Source organism: Tiliqua scincoides, chromosome 4 (assembly GCF_035046505.1).
Source record: "Tiliqua scincoides isolate rTilSci1 chromosome 4, rTilSci1.hap2, whole genome shotgun sequence".
NCBI lineage: Eukaryota > Metazoa > Chordata > Lepidosauria > Squamata > Scincidae > Tiliqua > Tiliqua scincoides.
Genome location: NC_089824.1, coordinates 216,920,985 through 216,945,190, shown reverse-complemented (window position 1 = coordinate 216,945,190; position 24,206 = coordinate 216,920,985). Strand labels below are relative to the sequence as shown.

Genomic DNA, 24,206 nt, shown 5'->3' with positions numbered 1-24,206 from the left:
GAAGTGACAGTGGGGAAGATAGAGGGACGAATAGGCAGACTACAAGCTGGAAGTAGTAGAGTCTGGAACAGAAAGGAGTAGAGTCTGGAAGAGAAAGAAAGGAGCATGATGACAGAAGGCACAGAGGGAACGCTGAACAAGCCTGCAAGGGGATGACGGGCAAACAGAAGGTGTGAGTTAGTCACTTCTGTTTCTAAGTACAAGTGTGCCCTTGTCACCTGCGGGTTTGCAGTTTACAGGTTTGATTCAACATGGATCGCAAACCCACATTGGAGGACCACATTGGACCTCCCAGACATGATGGATGTCATGTCTGGGAGGTCTTCTGAGGTGTGGGGAGATTGTACAGAGCCTCAGAAGGCCTGTTGGAGCCTTCTAAAAGGCAATTCCACTTTCGTGCTCAAACAATGTACAGAAATGTTCAGTGGTGAACACCTACACTTTGCAGACTGAAAACCAATTTTTGAGCATGAACACATTTGTTAAAAGATCAAAGTAGATCAAGATTCAACAGATCATTATGGGTGTCACTGCTTGCACCAAAACATGGTGGTGGTGTAGAAATGAAATGTGTTTTTCAAAACTTGTTGCAACTTCTTTTACTCTTCTTCAGATGGTTGAAGAGCCTGAAACAGCCAAATGCATTGGCCCTGGTTGTTCTAGTTTGGCTCAGTCGGGTTCTGTGTACTGTGGTCATGAATGCATTCTCAAACATGCTGCAGCCACCATGAAGTCTCTCAGTGAGGGAAAAGAACAAAAACCAAAAGAGAAGATGAGACAAAAAGCTGACAGATCCATTGTCCTAAAAACTCAACCTCTGGTAAGCCTGAATTGGTTTGAAAACATAGTTCTTCCCATTCACAGTCAGTGATTTTGTTAAGTACAGTACTTAAAGTTGCTCTGCATGGAACAGGATTTCAACAGTGTCTCCAGTGATCTTAAATGAGTGTCTCCTCCAAAATACATGGAGGAGGGTAGGGGCAACATTCATGTATTCATAAACTTAGCAAGTGTTCTCTGTTCTTGCCATTCTCAATCCCACTTCCATTCTTGTAACAGCATTGTTGTATAGATGCTTGCCCTTTAACTTTAAATGTAACCACATTCAAACAATGAAGTATCCAAAGAACATTTAACATCACATGGGGCATAGAGTCACTAAAGCACTGGCCCATAGAGTTTTACGGCATTGCAGATTCATTCTGACTCCTCATGAAGTTCCTCCAGATAGTTTTCATAATGGGTTGTATGCTCAGGAGCAGACTTTGGGGTCAGGGAGCAGTAGGGGGAAGGCAAGTGATGAAATTCAAAAATATGCATGTTACTGTGATCATAAACACAACAGATGATCATATAGCTGTTGTACATCTCAGGTGTACTGTAAAAAAGCATCAGTTGTTTGTAGTCAGGTATGGTGAACTGAATTCTCTGTTTCTTACCATAGCCCTGGATTGATGAGTCAGAACCGTGACTCTCTTACTTGCCACTTTATGCTTCCGATCTGTTCTGTTACCACAACTTTGAGTGAAGTCGTAATACTGGCCTTTTATATAGTAGGTTGAACCACTGTAAAGCCACTTTGCTCAAGTTAAGTGTCTTGATCTGATCAAAGGCCTGTCCAGACCAGCATCCTGTTTCCAGCAGGGGCCAGCTCTATGAAGCCGATTAGCAGGGCTTAAAGGTGAAAGCCCCCACTCCGCCACTGCCAGCTGTTCACAGGCGTTATGCCTCTGAATAGGAAGGCAGTTTCTCTTTTAACCACGCTAGCTTGTAATTGAGTTGGCCAGGTTGGGCTGTGATTGATGGACCACCTGCCTGGGTGACGGCCTGAAGTTTCAGTATTGGTGGCAGTGATAAAGTGTCGTCAGAGGATGACTGGATGGTTCCCAGCGCCCCAGTGTAGGGCTGTGCACCAGGTCTCTAGCAACCTGACACCAGTCAGCATATTTCTGGAACTATATAAGAGAATACATATTGTTGTAATACTTACACTTCATACTTCAGGGCGATAACGTAGTATCTTCAGATAATACTTCAGATAATAATGTAATACTTCAGAGCGCGATACCATAGTCTTTCGAGACTGAAGGTTGCCAACAACAATACTTACACTAGCACTTAGAGGTAGGATGGCATTATTATTCTAACATTACAGGTGGGAGGGCTAAGGCTGAGAGAAGATGGCCTGCCTAAGTTCACTTGGCGAGTTGATGGTGGCAAGGATTGAACAGGAGATTCCTGACTCACATCTTGGTCGCATAATTTAACTCTGTCTTTTGTACTTCCCAGGTTTGTGGAAGGTTTGTTTAACTTGTTGTACTGCAAATATCATAAGGAAACTCCCAAATAGTAAAGTTGTTTTCATGTTCAGAAACAGAGTTATAGGAGACGTTACTGTACTTCTTAACCAGAGCAGTACGATACATTGTCGTGCTGTGAGATACTTTCCTGGTGCTCGACAGACTGTTTCTTGTCCTTTTCTCTGTTACAACTTTATCATTGTAATATTTAGTGATCAAGGTTCTCCTAATTACACAGGCAGGTACCAAACCTCAACTCATGCTGAAGAAACCAGGTCCTGAGAGACGAGAGATTACTGTGAAGAAAACAGTGGTGACAGCTCTTAAGACTGAAGCAAATACTCAGACAGTTGCTAAAGAGCCAACCTCAGAAAGCAGCACACCATCCTGGGCAAGCGATCATAATTATAATGCAGTAAAGCCAGAAAAGACTCCTGCCATTTCATCATCAGTGTTGTTCAAATGTATGTATCTCACAGGGATATTCTTCTGCAGTCAGTTCCATATTCCTTGAGTAACTTTCTGCTTATGACTCTGCAAAATTTAGAAAGGAGTTTAATTCTCCCCTCCCCCATCTTCAAAGATTTGCACACGTACTTTTGAGGGATACTCTCAAGACACATGCATAGCAGTTGTCAACTTGGGGGTCTATCCACAAGTTGCATATAAATGGCTTTTAAACGTACACTTTTGCAGGTAAATATTCTTAGTAGGCTTCATAGATTCTAGCTCTGTTCTAATAGAAGATACATGCTCACATTTCTGAAGATTATGGAATGTACAAAATAACTGTTGTGCTTGCTTTAATTTTGGTTGCATTTTGTAGCGGATGTGTTAAGATTTCAAGGTCTCCAAAGGATTCTGATCAAATTTACACACACACACACAAACACTAATTGGAGGGGGAATTTTGATTCCAGGAAGCTGGTTTACCTGAAATAAGTTCCAATTTAAGTTGGAATGCCTGTTTTCATTTTTAATCTGTAGGCTATATACTAGACAGGCTGTCATTACTTAGAGATAGAGAATTATCACTTTGTATATTAGTTTTGCAATATGTGGCGTCCATGGCGTTTAACTTTTAATGAGGTAAGTAACAGTGCTTTTGCATTATCAATGTCTTTGGCTTCTTAGGGACATTTTACCATCTCCTGCTAAACAGTTTCAATATAGGCTTTTTACTTTTGCGTTGCAGGGAGTAATTGAGTCTTGCTGCTCAGATTTAAAAACAATTGTATATATTTGTGAAACCAGATACAAGGTTCTGGACCAGCAACTTTTGAGAAATGCAAACTATTATGTCTGTAGTTTAAAATAATTCTAAATGCTTGCTTGATTAACCCTCCAGTGATGGATTTGATGAACCTGTGGAGGAATGGAGTTCCAAGGTTTGAAGAGAAGCTACCTAGAACTCCTTTCTGCCTGTTACTGTTTGGTTTTTCTTATGTTCTTATGTTTTGGTTCACTCAGTGATGGTTCTTGCCTGACAGTAATAGGGGAGAGCTAATGGGGAGGGCTTTGTTTCTAAGGATATAGATCCCAAAACTTTGATTTAAAACCTGCAAACTTCCCCCCCCCCCGGCTTTCATTAACTCTCTCAGCCAGCCTTGTAAACAAGTCCACCTGTCCATGTATACCAGTGTGGCAAACTGACAGCTAGGAAGGATGGACGAACCAGTTATCTTACAGCTTCCTTTCCTAGAACCTCAAGGCTGTCTTTCCTTGCCAGGCAAGTGAGTGAGCAGTCTGACCTTAGGAATATAATTTTCATATAAAGTGTACAGTAATGGATCCAATTCCCAAAACAAGTGAGTATTTTTCTTAAGTTCTGTACTAGGAGAATGACAATTGGAATTATCTTTTTTGTGTTTGCTTAAAATGGACAATCAGTTCAATTTACATTTAGTGAAGAGGCTTCGTCACCTTGAGAAGACACTTCACTTGGCTGCTAAGGTAAGTTCTGTAGATGTCTTGGAATTTCCTTTTGTATTGCTGCTAAACTACCAAATATAAATTCTTATGTTGAAATGACTCCTTTCTCCTTCAGTGGTAATGATTATCCAGGCATGAGTTACTCCTTCCACTTGTATTGGAGGCAAGTTATGCAAAATCTGTGTTTGTAAACTTATTCCTGGTACTAAGTGCGGTTGGGCATTTTCAAACATCTTATGGAGTAGCACCGAATCTCACATACATACACTGAACGCTATCATTCATTCCCTTCTAATAACTGAATGACACACTGATATTGTAGAGAGGGTAAGCTTTACAGACATGACACTTGACCTCTGGTATTGGACATGGTTCCTTGCTAAGTTTCTAGCTGCAATTGTGTTTTGTACTTTTTCACAAGCTTCTAAAATGTCCCCATTCTATGCTCTGTACCAAGGATGGGCATTCTTTCTGATGTCCATGCACAATAATAGAGTGTTCTTCCTGAAAAATAACCTTTAACTTCACTGTAATATTAGCTAGATGGTAGGTAAAGGGAACTTTTTATCTTTCCATTTGCACCAGCTCTCTTACTTAATAACTTACTCTAAAACACTATACCATTTGGTCCACTTCAGGGTTCTTCTCAGCATCTTTAGTTAATGCCTTGTGGGACAAACTGCACTTCACATCCATATGCACTATAGTGCTGTTTCTGGGAGGATTTCAAATGAGAAGAATTAAGGGAGAGTCTTGGTGGTACTACATACAATATTCTGGGCAAAATTAACACAGAAGGAGGATTAAAACCCTTCCTGCAGGAACCAGTAACACTCAAATACTGTGTGGAATTCTGTGGAAACTAGTGGACTGGAGAGAATAGGTTTTCAATTATTTCCTGTTGGGATGATCGGGTATCTTGCTCTTAACATCAGGTATTCTAATCCTGAAGTTAGATGGCAGACTAGATTCTTGATTTCGACAACTAGTCCATGCTGGTGGGCAGCTAAACCTACTTATAGTGTAAAATAGACCTTTTGAGTACACAGGAAAGCAACTAAAATTCTGGATCCCAACATTCCTTTTGCATCTCTCCTCGGAATTGCTTGTAACTCACTCATAATTAAAATTTCCTTTTTATGTCCATCTCTTTTTATATGGAACTTAGAATAGTACATGTTGGGTTATCCCATTTTATCTTCACAAGAACCCTGTGAGTGAGTGAGAGATTTACCTAAAATCATCCAGTGGACTTTATAACTAAGGGTTTTGAAACTGAATTTCTCTCACTCAAGTCCAGCAATCTTAGTTGCCTTGCATTACTTGCATCTATCCGCTTAAAGTAAACAAATTTATAAAATCATATCTGTAGTTCATTGGAGTAGTATAATGGAAAGCAAAATTTAAAAAAACCTTAAATGCACAGCACACGGTTCAGAGTTAAGCTGACATATGGCTTATCTTGCTCTGTGTCTATGTGAGTATTCTGTGTTGGCCTTTCTGATTGAGCATTTTAATATGGGTTATCAATGAATTGGGCAGGATGTTCCTTCACGTGGATATTGTCATATTGAAGATGATTGTAATGTCATACATTGTCTTACAGTCTTCAGGTGGCTGGCAAACAAATATCATAAAGACTATATCATTGAAGATCCAAAAAAACTGCACAAAGTGATTCAGGGCCTAATCCTATCCAACTTTCCAGAGCCTATGCAGCCATGCCAACAGAGTGTGTGGTACATCTCATGGTAGCCTCCTCAAGGTAAGGGAATGTTTGTTCCCTTACCTCAGAGCTGTGTTGCAGCTGCATCAGTACTGGAAAGCTGGATAGGATTGGCCCTCAAAAGGGTTGCTGGGAACAGTATTGATTACAAAATCAACCAGAAAGTCAAGAGTGTGAACTTTGTGCCACCTACTGGACAGGGGAGAGAGAGAGGGAGAGAGAGAACTTCAGCTATCATTTTAAGTTACCTTTCTAGTTAACTAGACCCAAAGCATCAACTATAGGATTGAAAATCCCAAGTTTTTTCCCCTCTACACAATGAGATAGCAGAATTGGTTGGGTGACAGGTCACAGTGAAGGAGTTTGATGCTTTAAAACCCTGTTTTCTTGTTGCTGTTTTCCTTTTTGGGGAACTAGAAATAATTGGAAAATTATTTCTAAACTAGAATAAACTAGAAAAAATACGTTGAGAAAGAGAATTAGTGAAGATTTATAAGAGAAAAGCAGCAGAAGTGAAATTAGGAGTAGAAAAATTGAGACACCAACAAAAAGAGCAGCACTCAAAATGATTCTGCAAAAGGAATACAGTGATAGGCAATTTCTGATCCAGTATTTCACTCAATTTATTCTTGTTAACCAGCCTTAAGTGTAGGTAGATTGGGGGAAGGGAAGAAGGGGCATAGTATACAGATATGTTCTAAAATGCTGTTTCAAGATACTGTGACAAAATTAAGTCCTAGATAGATACCCCTGGGGTCTGATTTTTTATGCATAACACTGAAGATAGTAGGTAGATTTATCAGGGTTAGTTTTGGCAGTTGAGACAAGCCAAGCAGTATATTCCCTAGTGTTACTGCTTTGGGGTGTCAAAATTTTTGTTGATGCCTCAGTGAGTATTCATGTGGTACATCCCCTATAGGAAGTGCCAAAATGTTTGAATGGGTTTATGCAATGCAGTTCTTGTGGTACTTTTCATCTTTACTAAAATAGCAGCGGTTCTGTCCATTACCCAGACCAAGAGTTACGAGGTACATTTTCCCAACACAATGTATGTGCATGCATGAGACCCCCTAAACCACCATTATGAAAAGCAGAAATAATTTTTTTCAGTGTTTGGAAGGATCTGGCAAGTAAGGACAGTGATTGGCAAAGGTCTCAAGATATAGTCAGAACAGAATGTTGGTTTCCATATCTAAGAGGAGATGGTTAGAGATTCATAGTATGAATCTGTGTTTCTTCAAAAGCGGGTAAACACTGAACTTCAGATAAGGCCAAGCAAGCAAGTCCTTATCCCACAAGGCTTGTTCAGATGAGAGTTTACAAGTAAAGAGGGATAGCATTGACAGGCAAGTTATCTGTGTTTTCTGGGAGCAGTCTAATCATTTGGGCTTTTGCTATGATTTGAACACTAAGTGTTTTTTTATTCTGTATCCAATATTTTGAGTCAGTGCAGGCAGAATGCATCAAGTGAACTATAATTTGGGATAGACTGTTATTAAAAGCAAGAGTTTGTTAAGTTCTGTATTGGAGAGTGTACTTAAGTTCTCATCTGAATGAGCTTTTTGGGTGAGGAAATGAGTGACAGCTCAGAACACTTGGTGGGTACAATCAATCCTTTGAGGCTATTCAGTTCTCTTTTCCAACCCTTGATTAATCATATACTAAAGATGATAGAAGTGTAATTGATATAATGTTTGTTTTTCTATGATCTTTATTCCATAAGCTGACTGAGTAACTAATTAGAACTCTTACTCCCCCCCAATAAAAGGGGTTCTCGATGCTGGTGTTGCATATTTCCAGTATTAGAAACAATGGAGCAGATCCTGACTGCTGGTGGCTTCTGGCTGTGCCTGAAAGCAGTGAATGGGAGCTGAAGATGACCTCCATGGAGCAACATCTTCAAGACCTACCAAAGAAGACTTAAGCGGTGGGCTGTGCCACATATTACTGGGGAAGGCATATAAGCTGCAGAGTCACCTGCTGATTTGGGGTGGGGTGGGAGTGTATGAAGGTTGTTCTTATCCCACAGGCCAACTGCTGTGATACTGAATTTTCAAGGAAGACATGCTAGCCAAGCCTCCCCAAGAAAAAATTTTCCATGGACCTCCAGACCCAGGGCTTACCCATTTGCATTTGGTGCCATCTTGGATGATTCAGAGAAAGAAAATCAATCATGAAAAAGAGGCACCCTTTCCGGCCTGTAGAAGGTCACTGCCGACATTTCTGGTCAAGGTTCATCACACAGCATCTCACATTTGTCTAGCTGAGTTGGACTGATATTCATCTCTCCAAATATCCTAGAAAGGGTATAGCAAACATTCAAAGTTATGGCTGGTATCCATATTCTATAGAACACTATATGTATAGGGAGAAATTGTATCCATCCAGAGCCCCCTTTTTGTTAGACCTAATAGAAGAACTGCTTTCCCAGTACCATGATAGTGTTCATGTTTTAAAATGAGCAATGAAGCTGCTGTTATTTCAACCAGTAGCAGAATTTCATACAATTATGAGTCCAATCCTGACTGTAGGCAGCAGCATACAGTTGGGGCTTTTGTTTGTTCCAAGTGATGGTGATGAATGCAGCTGGATCAACAAGTAGTTTGGGTTGAAGTCTTCCATTGGGGGGGAAATACTCCGACTTGGCTTCTTTATTATGCCTTCTATAAGGATGCTTTAAGTCCTTGAATCAGCTGTTTTCAACTGGTGTGCCGCGAATGGTCCCCAGGTGTGCTGTGGGAATTTGGGAGAGGGTCATTTATCAATAGGACCATTGGGGGGTGTGAGCCCCCATTGACAGTACAGTGTACCTTGTCAATTGTCAAAAAGCTGATGGTGTGCCTTGATTATTTTAGTGCCTTGCCAGTGTGCTGCGAGATGAAAAAGGTTGAAAATCACTGCCTTAGATGGTCAGACATTTTTCAGATTTGTGACTAGAACCTGGTTTGAAAGCAAAACTTGCCTTCGAGTCTGACTAGATGGCTGATAGGAGGAATGAACAAGAAGTGCACCTGAATTTTGGTGGTGGGGAATGTAGAAGCACCACAGAAGATAGGAAGTCACCAAGGTAACAAAGAACCAAAGTATGCAAGACGGGTGTAGTAGCTGCATATTGCAGAACAAAGGCATAGCAGACATTTTCTTCCTCCGCCTATAGACAGATAAGGAATCGTGGCAAATTTGGTGACACAATTAGGATTCGAATGTTGAGGGCCACAAGGGGGTGCTTGGGTTGTCTTTCAAGCACACCTCTTCCAGGAGCTTCAGATGCTCTCCAATGTTGCGTGCGTCTTCCAGCAATGTGACCATGCAATGGCAACACTTTGAAGAGCTACAGTTTTTGGTAAGTAGTCCTGTGGAAGGTCTACAGCACCTGTTTGCCTTTCTTACACCACTTCAGCTGTATGGAAGGGGTTCACTGTTCAATATCGCTTCTACAAGAGTTCAAACTCATCTTTTATAATGTGAAGATGGGGGTAGATAATTTAAAGGGACTGGGGTTTTGTTTTGTTCTCATGGATTCATCATTCCTGCAAGGATATCTTCCAGTTGTGTAAACAGTTGACATCAATGAATTTAACATTGTGAGAAGAAAATGTGACAAGGTGTCAAACAGTTGTGAAAATTCAACTGATGCTAGATTTAGATACATCCCTGCTCCTGGATGCGATGACAACAGATGAAAATGTCTTTCAGCTTTGGCCCTCTGGTAGCCAGCTGGGTTACACAGTATTGTTAAGAGCTACTTCCACACTCTGCTAGAGGTGCCCAAAAGGATTAGGCCTTTGATTTAACTGTTCAACCTTACATTTCAATTTCCCTTTGCACCAGAGGGTGCAAAGTGCTGTGAACAACAGATCTTGGCTGGAATTTTAGAGTGAGGGAGGGGAATGAGAGCAAGATTCTCTGCATTGTGGGCTCCTAGTTTCATGGACCAGCAGAAGTAGATATAAGGCCTCTGTAGAGGCTTTTGTCTTGCTGCACAGGCTTGCAGTACTCCCAGCCTCTCACAGTGGACAGCATGATGATGTACCCACAAGATTAACATAAACTACCTGCTGAGACTTATGTGGTTGCAGGCAGTCAGCTGAGGCCTAACAGAATCACTTTCCCAGAAAACTGCAATGCGCTGCCTTAGCCTTTGTGTGCCCTTTAAGATAGGATCAGCTTGGAAGATCCTAATCTGTAACAAATTCTTGCAAAGTGTGCAGCTCACATCCCAAATCCCAAGTGTGACATTTAGTCATACTTCTCACATTACCAATGCAGCGTGGAAGCCACCCAAAGCCTCCCTCATGATTACATCTCATATCTTCTTAGTAAAGGATGGGTCTCAGAATTGTAGGATCACATATTTCTCTTTTCCAGGCACTGCCATGGTTAACAATGCAGAGCTGCGACACCAAACAGCGGATGAGCAGTTGCACAGTGTCTACCACACTACTTCAGTGTTGCGTTGGACCTGGACTCAGATTCTCTTTGCACTGTGATTACTGCCACTTTGCTAAATTCCATGGTGTCAGAACTGCTCGGACACTGATGTGCAGGAAAGTGGCCCCTGTGTGGAGTTGGAGATGGGATTTAAGTACATTGGTACTAATTTAGGGGTAGTATTGCCTGACTAGGTGGATCTGCTTTGCGCACAGCTTTCCATACAGTTCAGGAACCCTCACAATATGGCACAGTGGCAGTAGCTGTACCACAATTGCAGCCTGTGAATAACTGTGTTTTAATTATAGATGTGAGTGCACTGTTACTGCCACTGATTTCAACTGCTACTGAAAAGCTAAACTTCCTGTCTTCGTAAATAGTTGGCTCAGTTAGCCTTCCATTTAGACTACTATCAAGAATGTTATGCCTACTGTAAATCTTTAATGGTGTTAACGGCATTGGATACCAAATTCTGCATCTTTAAAGTCAGGCACACTTTGATCAGAATCCACAGAAGTGGTAAATGTTCACTCAGACATTCAACGTGGAATTGGTTAGATACTGTTTTATGGCCAAAATTATGGAATAAGAAGGAAGTAAGGTGGAAAGTTGGTGCGTGTTTGTGGGTTGTAGATGTGGGTGGTGTGGGGAATACCTATTGTTGACCAGAAGGGGGAAGAATTCCATACATCATATGAACCAAACACTGCCATGATCTTTAAATCAAATCATGGGAGTTTGAAAGGCAGACAGCAATTTTCAGAAACCTGAGGGACGAACTGGGTATAATACAAGACCAAATGCAGCCATGCAGTAGGCTAGTGTCCCTGTGACCACATGGAAGCTAGTTAGTTATACAGTAACCTAAATTCTGCAGTAATATATTTTAAGAAATAAGCATGCTAAGTAGTGCTGCTATGTGAAGCCTGCTCCCAAATGCTTGAGGCATATCAGTACTCCACCTGGTGGGTGTGACATTTTAAAATCCCTTACACAATGTGCAGACTGATGCAGTTTCCATAAATCAATGCAGTAGACTGTTGGTGATGGTGGTGTACAGAAGCTGTAGCTTTATATGCTGGCACACAAAGTAAGGGACTTTAAAAAGTCATGGAGTTACCAGACTACTATGGCAATCTCAATATAAGGGATTGCAGTGCTAATCATACATGGTGCTCAGAATATTGCTGAAGGATGAGATACTTGTATACTCCCACTGGTGCCTCAGAGCTTGCCAGTTCAGCAGTGAAACTTCTTGGAGTGTGTCATTTTAGAAAGAGTCATAGCATGAAGAGAATGCCATCATTCTTCTGTATCCCCCTTCAGTTTGTGTCTAGCATCAACTGCTATCTTGGCACTCATGATGCATTCAGTGTTGGCACTCTAAGCATGAGGTTATGCTGATCTATTTAATTGAAAGCTGCATCATTTCAGAGGAATTGCATCTTACTGTTTTTATTTAAAAGGGGGGCTTATGATTGCAAGAAGACTGCCCTTTTGGTGTACCCACCACCATGAAAAACTCAATCATCTATCAGATCAATATGTTGGCATGAATTGTAGCTACGATTCTTAATACAGACTTAGGTGTGAAATAAGAGGCTCTGTCCCCTCATTTGTGGCCCAAAAATGAATTGCTTTTACTTGAGGAAGATAATCTGGGCCACAAACTTATGAAATTATGTCATTGAATGTGGTAGAATCTAATCCCTTTTAACACAATAATGATTGTGTGAGCTAATTCTGTGACTGAGATTTGGTACATTTTCATGATGCCATAAAATGGGAATTGGAAAAGAGTACTAGAGACCCTTCAAATATAGTGCCAAATGAAAGGAATCTTGGAATGCATTTATACCCCCTCATTCTCAGGCCTGACCGCTCTTGTGTCAGTAGGGAATTGAAAGCTATTTCCATTAGAAGCCTCTGGGAACTGATGGAGGCATTTTTGGAACTTCTATAGCTGTTCGGATCAAATCCTAACACTACAAAAGAACAGCTTTCACTACCAACAAGCAAGAATCTTAATGCTGTCCCCATCTGCTCCAGTTACACTGAAAGGACTGATAGGCTTCTTTTTAAGCAGCTCTTACCTTCTTTCTTACTGGCTTGTGTATCACAGCATATGAGAAGTTATCTCATAACCCAGGTGACATATTGAAAATTGCCTGCTTGCACCTTTGTGGGCTAGGCAGATCTTCAACATGAGGGTGTGCAAACATGTTGCTTAAATATGAATACAGTTGCATAACTGCACATTTATGTTTTTTAAAGAAGGCTGGAAGTTCCATGGACAAAATCCATGTTTGGGGAATAGCCCAGTGAAGTAGTCTAGTGCTGTGTTGACAAGGCTACAGTCTTATTCACACCTGGGAGTAAGTCCCATTAAACTCATTGGGACTTCTGAGCATAGGATTGGGCACTACAAGAGTAGCACATGCTGCCACTCCTGTAAAGTATAAGGCATTACCTGTGGAATCATCAAATGGGCTTGAAGTGCACAGAAAATGCTGAAATCCTTATTGGCATGCATGGACTAATGATACAAAGTGTTTCCCAAAAATTTAAAAGACAAAATGGGGTGTTTGAAAGAAGAAATCAAATGTTCTAGTAAATTTGGAGGCAAGTAAACTGAAATCCCCAGCTTGTCATAGTTTGGGCATGCCTGATCTTACCAGTGTTAAGTACAGTAATCATTTGTGTCCCATGTTGATTAAAAAATGGGCTCAGACTTCTGTGTAATCAATGTATAAAGCTGCAATACCTCACTGCATTGATCCTGGAACTAACTTAAGCCCCATGAGCATGGAAGGCTAAATATGTGCTATGAGTGGTTCAGCTAACTCTTTTGGAATTAGTTGTGCCAAGTAGGGTTTGCTTATACATTGCCCTTTGCTAGGTAGGCAGTATAAAACTTTTCAAGCTTTAGCATCATGAGTCTGCCGTTTTGAATGTGGAGGAAGTGAAAAGCTGCTTCTCCCAGAAAAAATGGAGAGAGGTGCACTACCAGTGACCAAGAGTCCGGTGTTCGATTCTGCTACTCTTCTATTTGTTATGCTAGCAACTTAGCTCTTCCTAAAACTAGGAAGACTTAAAATAATAACAGTACTTCCCCCAATACATGTGTCTAAAGACACCAAGTCCCCAATGTATTTACAGTTCATTCACCAGAGTACGCAAGTTGAAACGTAGGGCAAAATGGCTGGTTCTTGCCAGCCCAACACCTGTGCAAATGCATCACCAAAGAATGGACTGTGCCTGTGCAAAAGTGTTGACTCAGCCTTCCGTAACTTGGGGAGCCAGTGTGATAAGATACATGTATGCCCTTGTTGCACTTAGCAGGTCAAATGACATCATCATGCATTTCCTTTCTAGTGCATGAACAAGAAACGGCAACAAGGCGCTGCTTCTTCATGGTGCTAAGCTCCAGCTTTTGGGAAGTAATTCTAGTATAGCGGGACTCAGTAATGCTATATTAAAATGGTATTACACATAGTCTCTCTGCATCTTCCACGTGGAAACTGATGGCAGGGTTGAATCTTAAGTCCTTCCAGCTTAGTGACTATAAACTCAGATCTAAACCATGTGTAATTCGTGGTTGTGAAATCATTTGAAGGATGCTATGTACAAGAACTGTCAAACATTTTCCCCATTTAACTTTAAGGAGGTTCATGGTGAAAATTTGGCAACTCCCAATATTTCCGCCAATCGTCTGGCTTTCAACTTTAGGTGAAATAATTCTCACAAATTAAAGCTAGTGGTCACTTCACCTGAACTTATACCTGTATCCGCTTCAGCGGACGGGCCACATAATGTGCAACTTGCTCAGAGCTAACCTGGCTCTTGTCTGTAGATAAGACAACTTGATTACTGCCATCCAACGTGTGGGTCATTGGGGTTGGTTCCATGCAAGACCATCAATCTAATGTGCATTTGTGAAACTCAAAATGTGCCCCTGTGCCTTCTGGAAGGTCTTGAGCAAGGGGAGTGCCTCTTCATTACAGCAACTTCAGTACAAGTATTCTTTACATCCAGCTTTTCCCTTTTGGTACTTAGGCACACATTATGCTTCCCACTGGGGTTAATGGAATTCCATTTTTTTTTTCTTGGATTGCAGGCTAGTATTGAGAGGAATGGGAAAATATACCTCTAATATATAGTCATTATATATGCGGCTCCCCTGGCCTAGCTTTCCGCGGCTCCCCAGGGAGCCATGACTCACAGTTTGGGAACCACTGGTCTAGAACTTAAAATGTGTTTCTGCATTTTTAAACTGGTCTACCGCTATGCAGAGTTCTGCTTCAGTATCCTGTCAAGTACTTCACAGTTTCTAAAGCATAGGTGGTCAGCCAGAAGCAGAATTGGGGGGGGGGGATAAGTTCAGCGTGCTCCACAACACACCAAATTGCAAAGCCATTGAGGTAGCAATGGCAATTGACCATCGCTGCTGTGAATGGCTCTGACGATGAGTGGGAGAGGCCACTTACACAGCGCATTGCGGAGCATGCTGTACTTATTGTGCCGCCCACGCTCCAGCTCCGCTTCTGGACCAACCTGAGGCACAAGTGGCAGCAGACTTTGAGCTGTACAGGAGCAGGTGGGTCCTTTAGGTGGGCTATACAAAAGGGCAAGGCTAGGCATCTTCTGTGTCAAGCTATTCCTCAGTAGATATAGACAAAAAATACACTGCACAGGGGATCACAGTCTTACTGTAATGGGTACTCTAGTGGTGCCAAATTCCCTGGCAAGTGTGTCACAAAAAGATCAAAATGGCTTCCAGAGGGGAGGGGCAAGCACTAAAGTTCTGAACACAATATACAGGGATTGCCAGAAGGTGTTCTGCACTGCTGTTGCCTGAGCGTTTTTCTAAATGAATGAGGCTTGATTTGGTGCTGGGTGACCTCTTATTTAATGTGGTTTTCAAAGAAGACTTAGTGTAATTGCAACGTTAAAAGTGTGTTTTGTTTCCCTTGTAAGCTTTACATCAGTTGGTGTGCTTCCAGAAGAGAACATAAGCATTCTCCTTTGGGGAACGATTGGCTAATGAGCCCCACAAGTTTACAACTTGTTCCAAAATGGAGAGGATCTTTTGCAAGAAATGAAATCCCTGTATGTCTTGAAGTTTGTACTCATTTTATATGGACTACAGAAGCACATCCTGAACGGGGAAAGCCGTTGTGAAAATGATGCTCTTATGTCTTGGGGACTAATTGACGACGAGTAACCTTTTAAGATTCCGGTTACCTAATGAGAAACTGACTGTTGTGCATCGAGCATTTTGCCGTAAGGTTTATTTGGTTAGGTTTTTGGGGTTCATAACTGGACCTTTCCTGCTTGTAACTATTTTGCATGTGCAACTGAAAGAGGGTGAAATTAACAGACAAGAACTTTAATCCAGCTCTTTCCTTATTTAGATAGAATTAGATAGAATTGCTCAGATGTCTTGTAGACTGAACCCATTATCTTGATCTGGACACCATCTGGAGTGGGTTTGATTTCCCTTTATAGCAGTAGCTGGACATTATTTCAAGTAGTAACTGTTTGGCAGTGCACTCTGGCACACTGAACTGTTCGGGTGCACACTCACCTTTAGGCTTCCTGTACAACTTTTGCGCAGTCCAGTTCTTGACCTCCCCCTGTCCCCGCTGAAGGCCTCAAAGCTTCCTACCCACACAGCCTAGTGATCTGGCCAACGTCTGCTGTCGCTCCTCCTCTGTCCACCTGAGATGGGCTGCAGCTATGCATGTGTTCCAAAACCCCCCTTCTGCATGCAAGTGGTACATGCCTGGAGGCAAATTCAGATCCCCCCCTGTTTTGAATTTTTGCTTTGATGTACGAATGGCCCCTGGAGATACAGCCTGTTTGTTTTTCCTCTTCTCTCCAGCTGCCCCCCCCTTATTATCCTTGCGCCACTGGGTGTGTGTGTTTTCATGTCCCAGCACCAGAACTTGCTCTTGCTGTGACAATGCATGCTGATGAGTAGCATTAGGGGAGGACTACAGAAAAATGAAGCCAAGTATATAGGGGATGCAGGCAGCCCCTGTTCACTGTTTCTTCTGACGGGGCTTCATGTTCAGTTTCAGCAGCTCACTCTAGCATCTTGTTTCCCTAAGAGCCCTTTAATTTTTGTCCATGTGCTACTCTTCTTGCTGTTTTTTGAAATGTGAATTTTTGTTTCATTGAAACCACAACCCTGGCTGCTGAGCAGTTCTCAAACCTTTTCCTTTTTAAAATTAAGCCTATAGCTGGATCTTACACTGGACTGATGGTGGTCCCCTATGCAAGGGATGAATTAGATTCATGCCTGCTTTGCTTAGGCAATACTGCAGGATGAGGTGCTCCCAGACCACTATCACTACACCCTTTAGCCAATTTGTTTTGCTTTTCTGAGAAACATTTTTGAGAGAAGTTTTCTGCAAATCTGCAAGGACTCCACTTGCCCATAGACCCTACTAAAACCTATTAGTGCCTTTACCCTGTTTTCACACAAAAACTTCATCTGAATTCTCAATTGATAGTTTTGAAGACTGGCACATTTGGGGGACCTGCTTTTGGTGGTGGGCTAGAGGTTATTAGGCAGTCTAGTACAAAACAATTTCTCCTTGGTTTTAGTAAATGTGAACAGGGATGCCCACTGCATGCTGTAACTGCAAATCTATAAAGCACTACTTGCCACATGCAGAATGGAAAGCCCACTCTTCAAACGAGTGGAAGAGAAACCCATAATTAAAATCTAAACTAAAACTTGAACATTTTCACTAGTTCTTCAAATCCCAGTTTGTGATTTGATTAGCAAACAAATCTTAACCTGAAAGAAAGTACTAGCGTGAAGATATTATCTTAATTTTTTTATAGTCACATATATCATACAGGCAAAGACAAAAGTTACGTGTTAACTTTTGAATGTATGAACAAGCAACCATTAAGTAAAGGAGAGCTTGCCTAGCAACGATGCTCTCCCAGCCATGTGAAATTAATTAGTGCCTCTCTTCTGCATTTCCTGGCATGTGCCGAGAGAGAGCATTGTAACCTTCAGTGACCTCTCATTCAGTAATGTGAGTTCCCTCCAAGAAACAAAAGGATGCTTTAGGATCTTGCACATTTGATGATTAGAAAGACGTAGCAATGTGACTTCAAAAAGTGACCTGTTTATCCTATACATGGTACACCTGATGGACTTTCTGCAGGGTAAATCATGTTCACAAACTAGATTCTGTGATTTGTGCTTCGAGTGAGACTGCATGAGAAGCTATCTGCAAACAATGAAAGAACTTCAGAGAGTTTATCAAGCATAACACACAGTTTCATGTCTCTCCTTTTAACAATAAGGACAAGGCACTTGATTGAGGAACTGAATGGCTGGGCTTTTTTGAATGCAAAATTTTATGCTCTTTCTAACTCAGCATTTGGACAGAGCTTCCAAATATATAAAGCCCTGTATTGTTTTATGCTATTACCAAATTCAAGCTTATTTCAAAGTGAACAGTAGTAGAGCAATCCAATTCAGTCCCTGTTTCCAAGGGAATCGTAAAATCCTCTGAAGGAGAAAGAAAAGAGCACAGGGAATTGGAAGTGTGCTTAATGCTTGCAGTGCATTAGGAAAAGCAACCACCTGGGCTGTAAGTGTGGAGCAGGATGGTTTGGGAGAGAAGCAAATTATGTACCAGCACCAAACAGCAAGTTTTTAGTAGCTTCTGTTGAGGGTAGTGGAGGTTGAGGGGATCCTAAGTAGCCTACAGACAAAAAGTTCAGAAGTGACTAAGCAAAGTGCTTTGGGAACTAAATTTTAAAGATTACTAGAAATATAAAAAACTAACATGGCCACATCATGAGTCACCTGACAGTTAGAATTAGAGTGCCAGTGTAGATCAGTGGTCACAACTTTGAATTAGGACTCAATGATTACAGTGTTGGAATTAGGACTAGGAAGACTTGGTTTTGAGTAATTTCTCAGTGAAACTCAATTGTGAACTTAAGTCACTGTCTTGTAGCCTGATCTGGCTCACAGGGTTATGATAAAGGGAGGGTGCCTTGTATTCTCCTTTGAGTTCGTTGGTTGAAGAATGGAATATAAATGTGTATAGTACTACAATCTTCTGCTGTCTTTGTATAAAACAAATTCTTTCTGGGTCTCTGGTTGGTAGATGATTCCAAAGGTAATTCTTGAACTTTAACATTGAACTTTGACTTGAACTTCTTGAACTAATTCTTGAACTTTAACATTGAACTTTGAACAAGGAATTTGACTTTCTAGTGATCTAATTTAATTGAATTCCTGTTCTGACATAAAAATATTTTGGGTGGTGTATAATGGCCACTGCTAACTTGGTACCAAAAATGTGTGTTGTGGTGCTGCCATGAATCATCCTTAGACAATGATGTTGTAGCAGTATTGCGTGACGACAACAGTTGCTGCCAGTGGATGGCCAAGTGTTGTCAAGCAATGCTATTGCATACCACAGAGTTCAGAGGGTGATGGATTGCTTTCCATTCCTATACCATAAAGTTCATCAACTTTTGAACAGAATCTTTCTACTAAAATAAAAAATAGTATTGGATTTGTTAATGAAGGGAAAATGGAACACATTTTTGTTTCTAGTAGTGCTGCCATTGTGGTTTGTGCTTCCAGGAATATAACCTCAGTAGTATGAATTAAGACTGTAACTCTTTGTAGAAAAACATGCTTAGTAACAAGTACAGCCAGGATACGAAGCTTCCTGAAATGTTATGTCTCTGAAACCAGTGGGCCTTCAGCCTTCCTTAACGTGTGCGGGTTTGAATGGCAGTGCCCTGTGCTGCATGGTAAAGTAGCTTTTGAAATCAACAGGCATATCAGAATTTTGAAGAGCATGACATGTCTGCCAATTGCTCAAACAAAAAGAACCATTCTCTTCATGTAGCACAAGACCTTTACATGAGTCTCAATAGCTCTTTGGATCCAAACCAATGCAAACAAGGGCTTTGGGGAAGAACTGGACTAGTGGAGGTCTTAAAGTACAGGGTGACTCTCTTTATCTGTTCCCAGAACCACCATGGATACTGGAACCTGTGAATTTGGGTACTCCAAATCCTCCAAGCCCAACCAGAGCTGTGCTCTGGCCAGATCCCTTTTGAGGGCTGAAACTCTAATTTCCAGTTTTCAGCCAAAAACCACAAGTCACGGTTTTTGACCCTCAGAAGGGCCTCCAAACTCGACCACAGCACAGCTCTGGTCGGGTTCCGAGGGCTACAGGTGGCCCACCCCATGGGGGTACCAACTGATATTCAACTCCAGATATTCAGAACCAGTGGATATTCAAATCCATGGGTACCAAACCTGCGGATACTGAAGGCCACTTGTATTGTCTGCTAGCTGCTAAATAGTGCTTTCTAATGAATTTTCATAAACTGTTAACAAAGCTATAACTATTTCAGTTTTTATTAGTGTTGACTACTTTTGTGTATATGTCTGAGTGTTGTGAATTGTACTAAAGTACAAACTAAAATCTGTGAACAGTATACAGTGCAACAAGTTTTGACTCGTCTGTTCTAAATATGGGTTTTAAATGCAATTATTTATGCTTCAGTTATGTTTTAAACAGAGAGGCTGAAAAATAGTCAGGTTCTTCTGTAATGTAAGGCAAATTATAAAATTATTTTCCAAGTGAAGATGAGGCCACCCCATCACAAGACAGAATTCATATAATTTTATTGTTGCAGACTAAGTATCATCGGAAACCGTTGCCACAGAAAGTGGGGTAAGAACATAAATACAGCCACACTGGATCAGGCCATAGGCCCATCTAGTCCAGCTTCCCATATCTCACAGCAGCCCACCAAATGCCCCAGGGAGCACACCAGATAACAAGAGACCTCGTCCTGGTGCCCTCCCTTGGAGTGACATTTTTCTCTAAATTTCTGTGACTACCTGCTTTCCTGCAATGTATGTCTCATGGCAGTTGTCAGCAGTACATAAAATAAAACAACTCTTACTGAACTGTGTGTTGGGATAAAAATACATTTTAAAAAGCTAAATTTATGAAACATCTATCTCCAATTCTTCACAATGGGATATCTCTACATAAGCTTATATAAGAATTGTAGTAAGAATTACTAGCAGGTAACTATAGTAATCAATTACTAGCAGGCATAACTTTATTACAAGGAAGCATTTTTGAAGTTGTACTGCAAACATTAACAGCCCATCAATTCTGTATTTTCGCTGTAGCCTGTAAAAAGTTCTGTTACCTTCACTGCTTTCTTGTAGCATACCAACTGGCTTATGTAGATGCTATGGTGTATTTAAAAGGGGATCAGACAGATTTAAGGAGGAAATGTTCATCACAGGTTACAAGCCACAATGACTATATGCAAGGTAGCCTATCTCTGAATGCCAGGTGCAAAGGAGTGGAAATAAAATACAGCTGGAATGTTGTCTTGGGTGCTCCCAGAAGCATCTGATAGGCCAAACTGAGATAAAGGAAGCTGAACTAGATGGATCTTGGCCTGATGCAGCAAGGCTCTTATGTTGTCTGGAAATCTAATATCCTAATCCAGTGATTCTCAAAATTTTTAGCATCGGAACCCATGAAAAATGTTTCATTTTAATGGTGAATGGGCAGCAGTGCTCCCCCCAAGTAGCAAGTTGTTTAATCCTTGATATGCATAGCCTAATCTACCCTGCCAGTTTCTCAAACCACCAAAAATCGGGTCATGAACCCACTGGTGGGCCATGGATCCACACATTGCAAACCACTGGATTCTGTGCATTTCTTCTCAGATGTTCTGTTGAGTTCAGAGAGACTTACTCCCAGGTAAGCATGTGTAGGATTGCAGCCAAATTTATCAGGTGCTGTCTGGCAGAGCCCATATGGTTCACATTGACATGCATAGTATGTACCCTGCTTCCCATGTGGCTGCCTCTGCTTCAGGTACAGGAAACTTCCTGTCTAGGTGAGGAGCAGCAACTACTCCTACAAAGGTTGTGTATCCTAGTCCACGTGCACAATATTTTTTAAGAGTCCTAAAAAGTGCAGGTTGTTTGCTCAACCTAAGACAAGTTAACTTTTAGCTGTTTGATGTGTATTCTTCAATCATATTGGACAAAGAATAAATGTTTGGATTGTTTAATCTAGATGCCGCCCATCCGTCCCTCTTCTTCAGCCGAAACAACTTGTTTTAATATACTTTGGTGTCTGCTTGGAATAAAAATATGATTGGAACTATGTAGGACAGATGGAAAATATCTTTGTAGCTCTGTTGGAAGAACCTGGTAATAAAGAATGAAAAAACTCAATTACTGAATTTTAGTCAGAAGCCTCTTATTTTTTACACTCGTGTGTATGTGTATATATAAAAGTATAATGTTAAACCACGTGTGCAATCTTTGAAGATGGACCAACCTTTAAAAATACAGAAGATGGTCATTTTTCCTTTGGTCATCTTTCTTTGCTATAATGTTGTTCCTGGTAAACATTAGACATTATTTGCATGCATTGTTCATGCAACATGTGCTCATTTGATCTTGATAGAGCTCAATGCAGCCTATTTTATTTTATTTTTGTAATAGCACAAAAAGAAGAGCGGAAGAATGAGGATAAACCAGCAGAATCTACTGTGGCATCAAAGAAAATTGTTGTTTCAACTTCCTCCATTGAGAAGCCAATGTCTTCCCAAATGAGAAATCTGCCTCAGAAGAAGCCTCCTGTGTTTACTAGTACTTCACTAACTAAACACCCAATTAAACATTCTGCTGCAGGATTCAAAGGGGTGATACCTAAGAAATCCCCGCTTTCAAGTGGTCCACCTACATCAAGCAATGTGTCATCACTGAAGCCTTCACCTTCCTCCTATGGAACATCCTCGGTTTCTAAAAAGGCAAATGCCTCTTCTAGCACAGGTGGAGGACTTAAAAGGCCATTAGTATCTTCCTCATCTTCATCAACTTCGGCAGCTTCACAAGCAAAATTAGCTGCAAGTGCTAATCCATCACAGCCCAACTCCCAAATCAGACAAAATATTCGGAGGTCTCTTAAAGAGATTTTGTGGAAAAGGTAGGATCTAAGTGCTCTCACTCTTTAAAATCAAACGATTTGAGGGTCAAATTTATTTGGCATTACCATGACAGTAGTGACAGTGTTCTTAATTTAGACAGCATGTTAGATAGAGTGGGATGTATCCTAAAAATGTCCATTATTACTAAACACCATAGGTGTTAATGAAACAAGGTAGTTGTGACTAGCTTCCCATGAATTTCAATGGGACTTCAAAATCTTAACTTTCTTAGGATGCAACTGATTGAATACATATTAAACTACCTTAATATTTTGTACTGTGTGTGCTAGTCAGTGTCTAAATGAATATAAAGTTTGTAAAGCTGCTTCCGGTTTTCAGAGACAACTTGCAGCTTGTCTCCAAAAACCGGAAGTGGCTTTTGGAGGCTTCTATAAGCCATTCTAGAGGCCTGTGGAGGCCAGTAGAGTGGGTCACCAGCCTGGTGCAACACAGAAGAGGCCTCCCTGTGAGGCATTCCAGTAACACAAAGGTAAGAAATTAGTTTACTAATGACTTCACTTAACCATGGGTTTTAGAGACGGGAACACTGTCTTTAAGTGACACGTATCTGTATAGTTCTTTTACCTCAGTGGACCACTTATGAGAGTGTAAGATCTGTTCATCTTAGAAGACCTCAGATTCCCTTGTTTCATCCAGCTAGCAACTGCACACAGCTTCATCTGTTCTTCATTGATCTTTTGACAGAGTAAACGATAGTGATGATCTGGTCATGACAGAGAATGAAGTGGGAAAGATTGCACTGAATATTGAGAAGGAGATGTTTAACTTGTTCCAAGCTACAGACAATCGGTATAAGAGTAAATATCGCAGCATTATGTTCAACCTCAAGGACCCCAAGAATCAGGTTTGTTTTGTATGAAAATGGGGAGCAGGATTTTAAACATTTTTTTAATAGAACAGCAAGCAGACTTGATCTGATTACATCTATATCCTAAATAACTTTTGATTACTATGGAAGTATGAGCTAGGGGAGAGAGAGATTAGGTAATGCTCTACTATGTTCTTACTTGTTCTAGGTTGCTAATCACTCATGATAATGTTCTAGTTTCTTCACTGATACAGCATCAGAAATGGTTCCAATCTATTTTGCTAATCTGGTAATATTAATTTTTTAAAAAATTGTGTTTACACTTTCACTGAGTTGTGTCCAAAGAAGTCCATGAGTCATTCCACAAGCCAAAGAGATCTGGGCTTGCATTTCCTGATCAGCATCCTCCCATGCTGCATGGCAAAGTCCTTTTGAAATTGAGGAGAGCTTAGAGAGTGGTTTGATATGGCATGTTGTCTTCTGCTCAAAAGGGAGAAGCCAGTGTTTCCACTGACTTGCTAATAAACAAGATTTTTCAAAATTAATAATGAGATAAAGCCACTCTCTTAATAATGACATAATGAGATGAAGCCATTCTCTTACCTAAGTAGAAAATGCTCTTTTGTTAGTAACGTAAGCATTCATAATCTCGATGATAAAATTCTTTTCCTCCTCAGGGGCTTTTCCATCGTGTTCTTCGAGAAGATATTGCTTTGTCAAAGCTAGTAAGAATGAAGCCAGAAGAACTTTTATCCAAAGAGCTATCTGTATGGAAAGAAAAACCAGCCAAATCAGTAAGTAATAAAAATCTGCATAGATGCTAAATAAGGATAGCCTGCCATTCCGTTTACTCTGTTTATGCCCTGGAGCAAGCCAGAAATGGGAGAATGAAGTTGCCACATGTCTGTCCTACTGTGCATTTAGTTCTTAAAGCAATGGCACATGATCCACAATT

General features: G+C 40.9%; 1 protein-coding gene across 2 annotated transcripts in view; it reads left to right on the top strand.

The window, feature by feature from the left end:
- DIDO1 (death inducer-obliterator 1) overlaps positions 1-24,206 on the top strand; it is a 78,855-nt gene that overhangs the window by 32,943 nt on the left and 21,706 nt on the right. For both annotated transcript variants that reach the window (XM_066626269.1, XM_066626268.1), the window contains 5 exons: positions 614-820; positions 2,539-2,764; positions 21,938-22,421; positions 23,128-23,287; positions 23,929-24,045. In XM_066626269.1, coding sequence (XP_066482366.1) covers positions 614-820; positions 2,539-2,764; positions 21,938-22,421; positions 23,128-23,287; positions 23,929-24,045 — 1,194 coding nt within the window. The remainder of the gene's footprint in view (positions 1-613; positions 821-2,538; positions 2,765-21,937; positions 22,422-23,127; positions 23,288-23,928; positions 24,046-24,206) is intronic.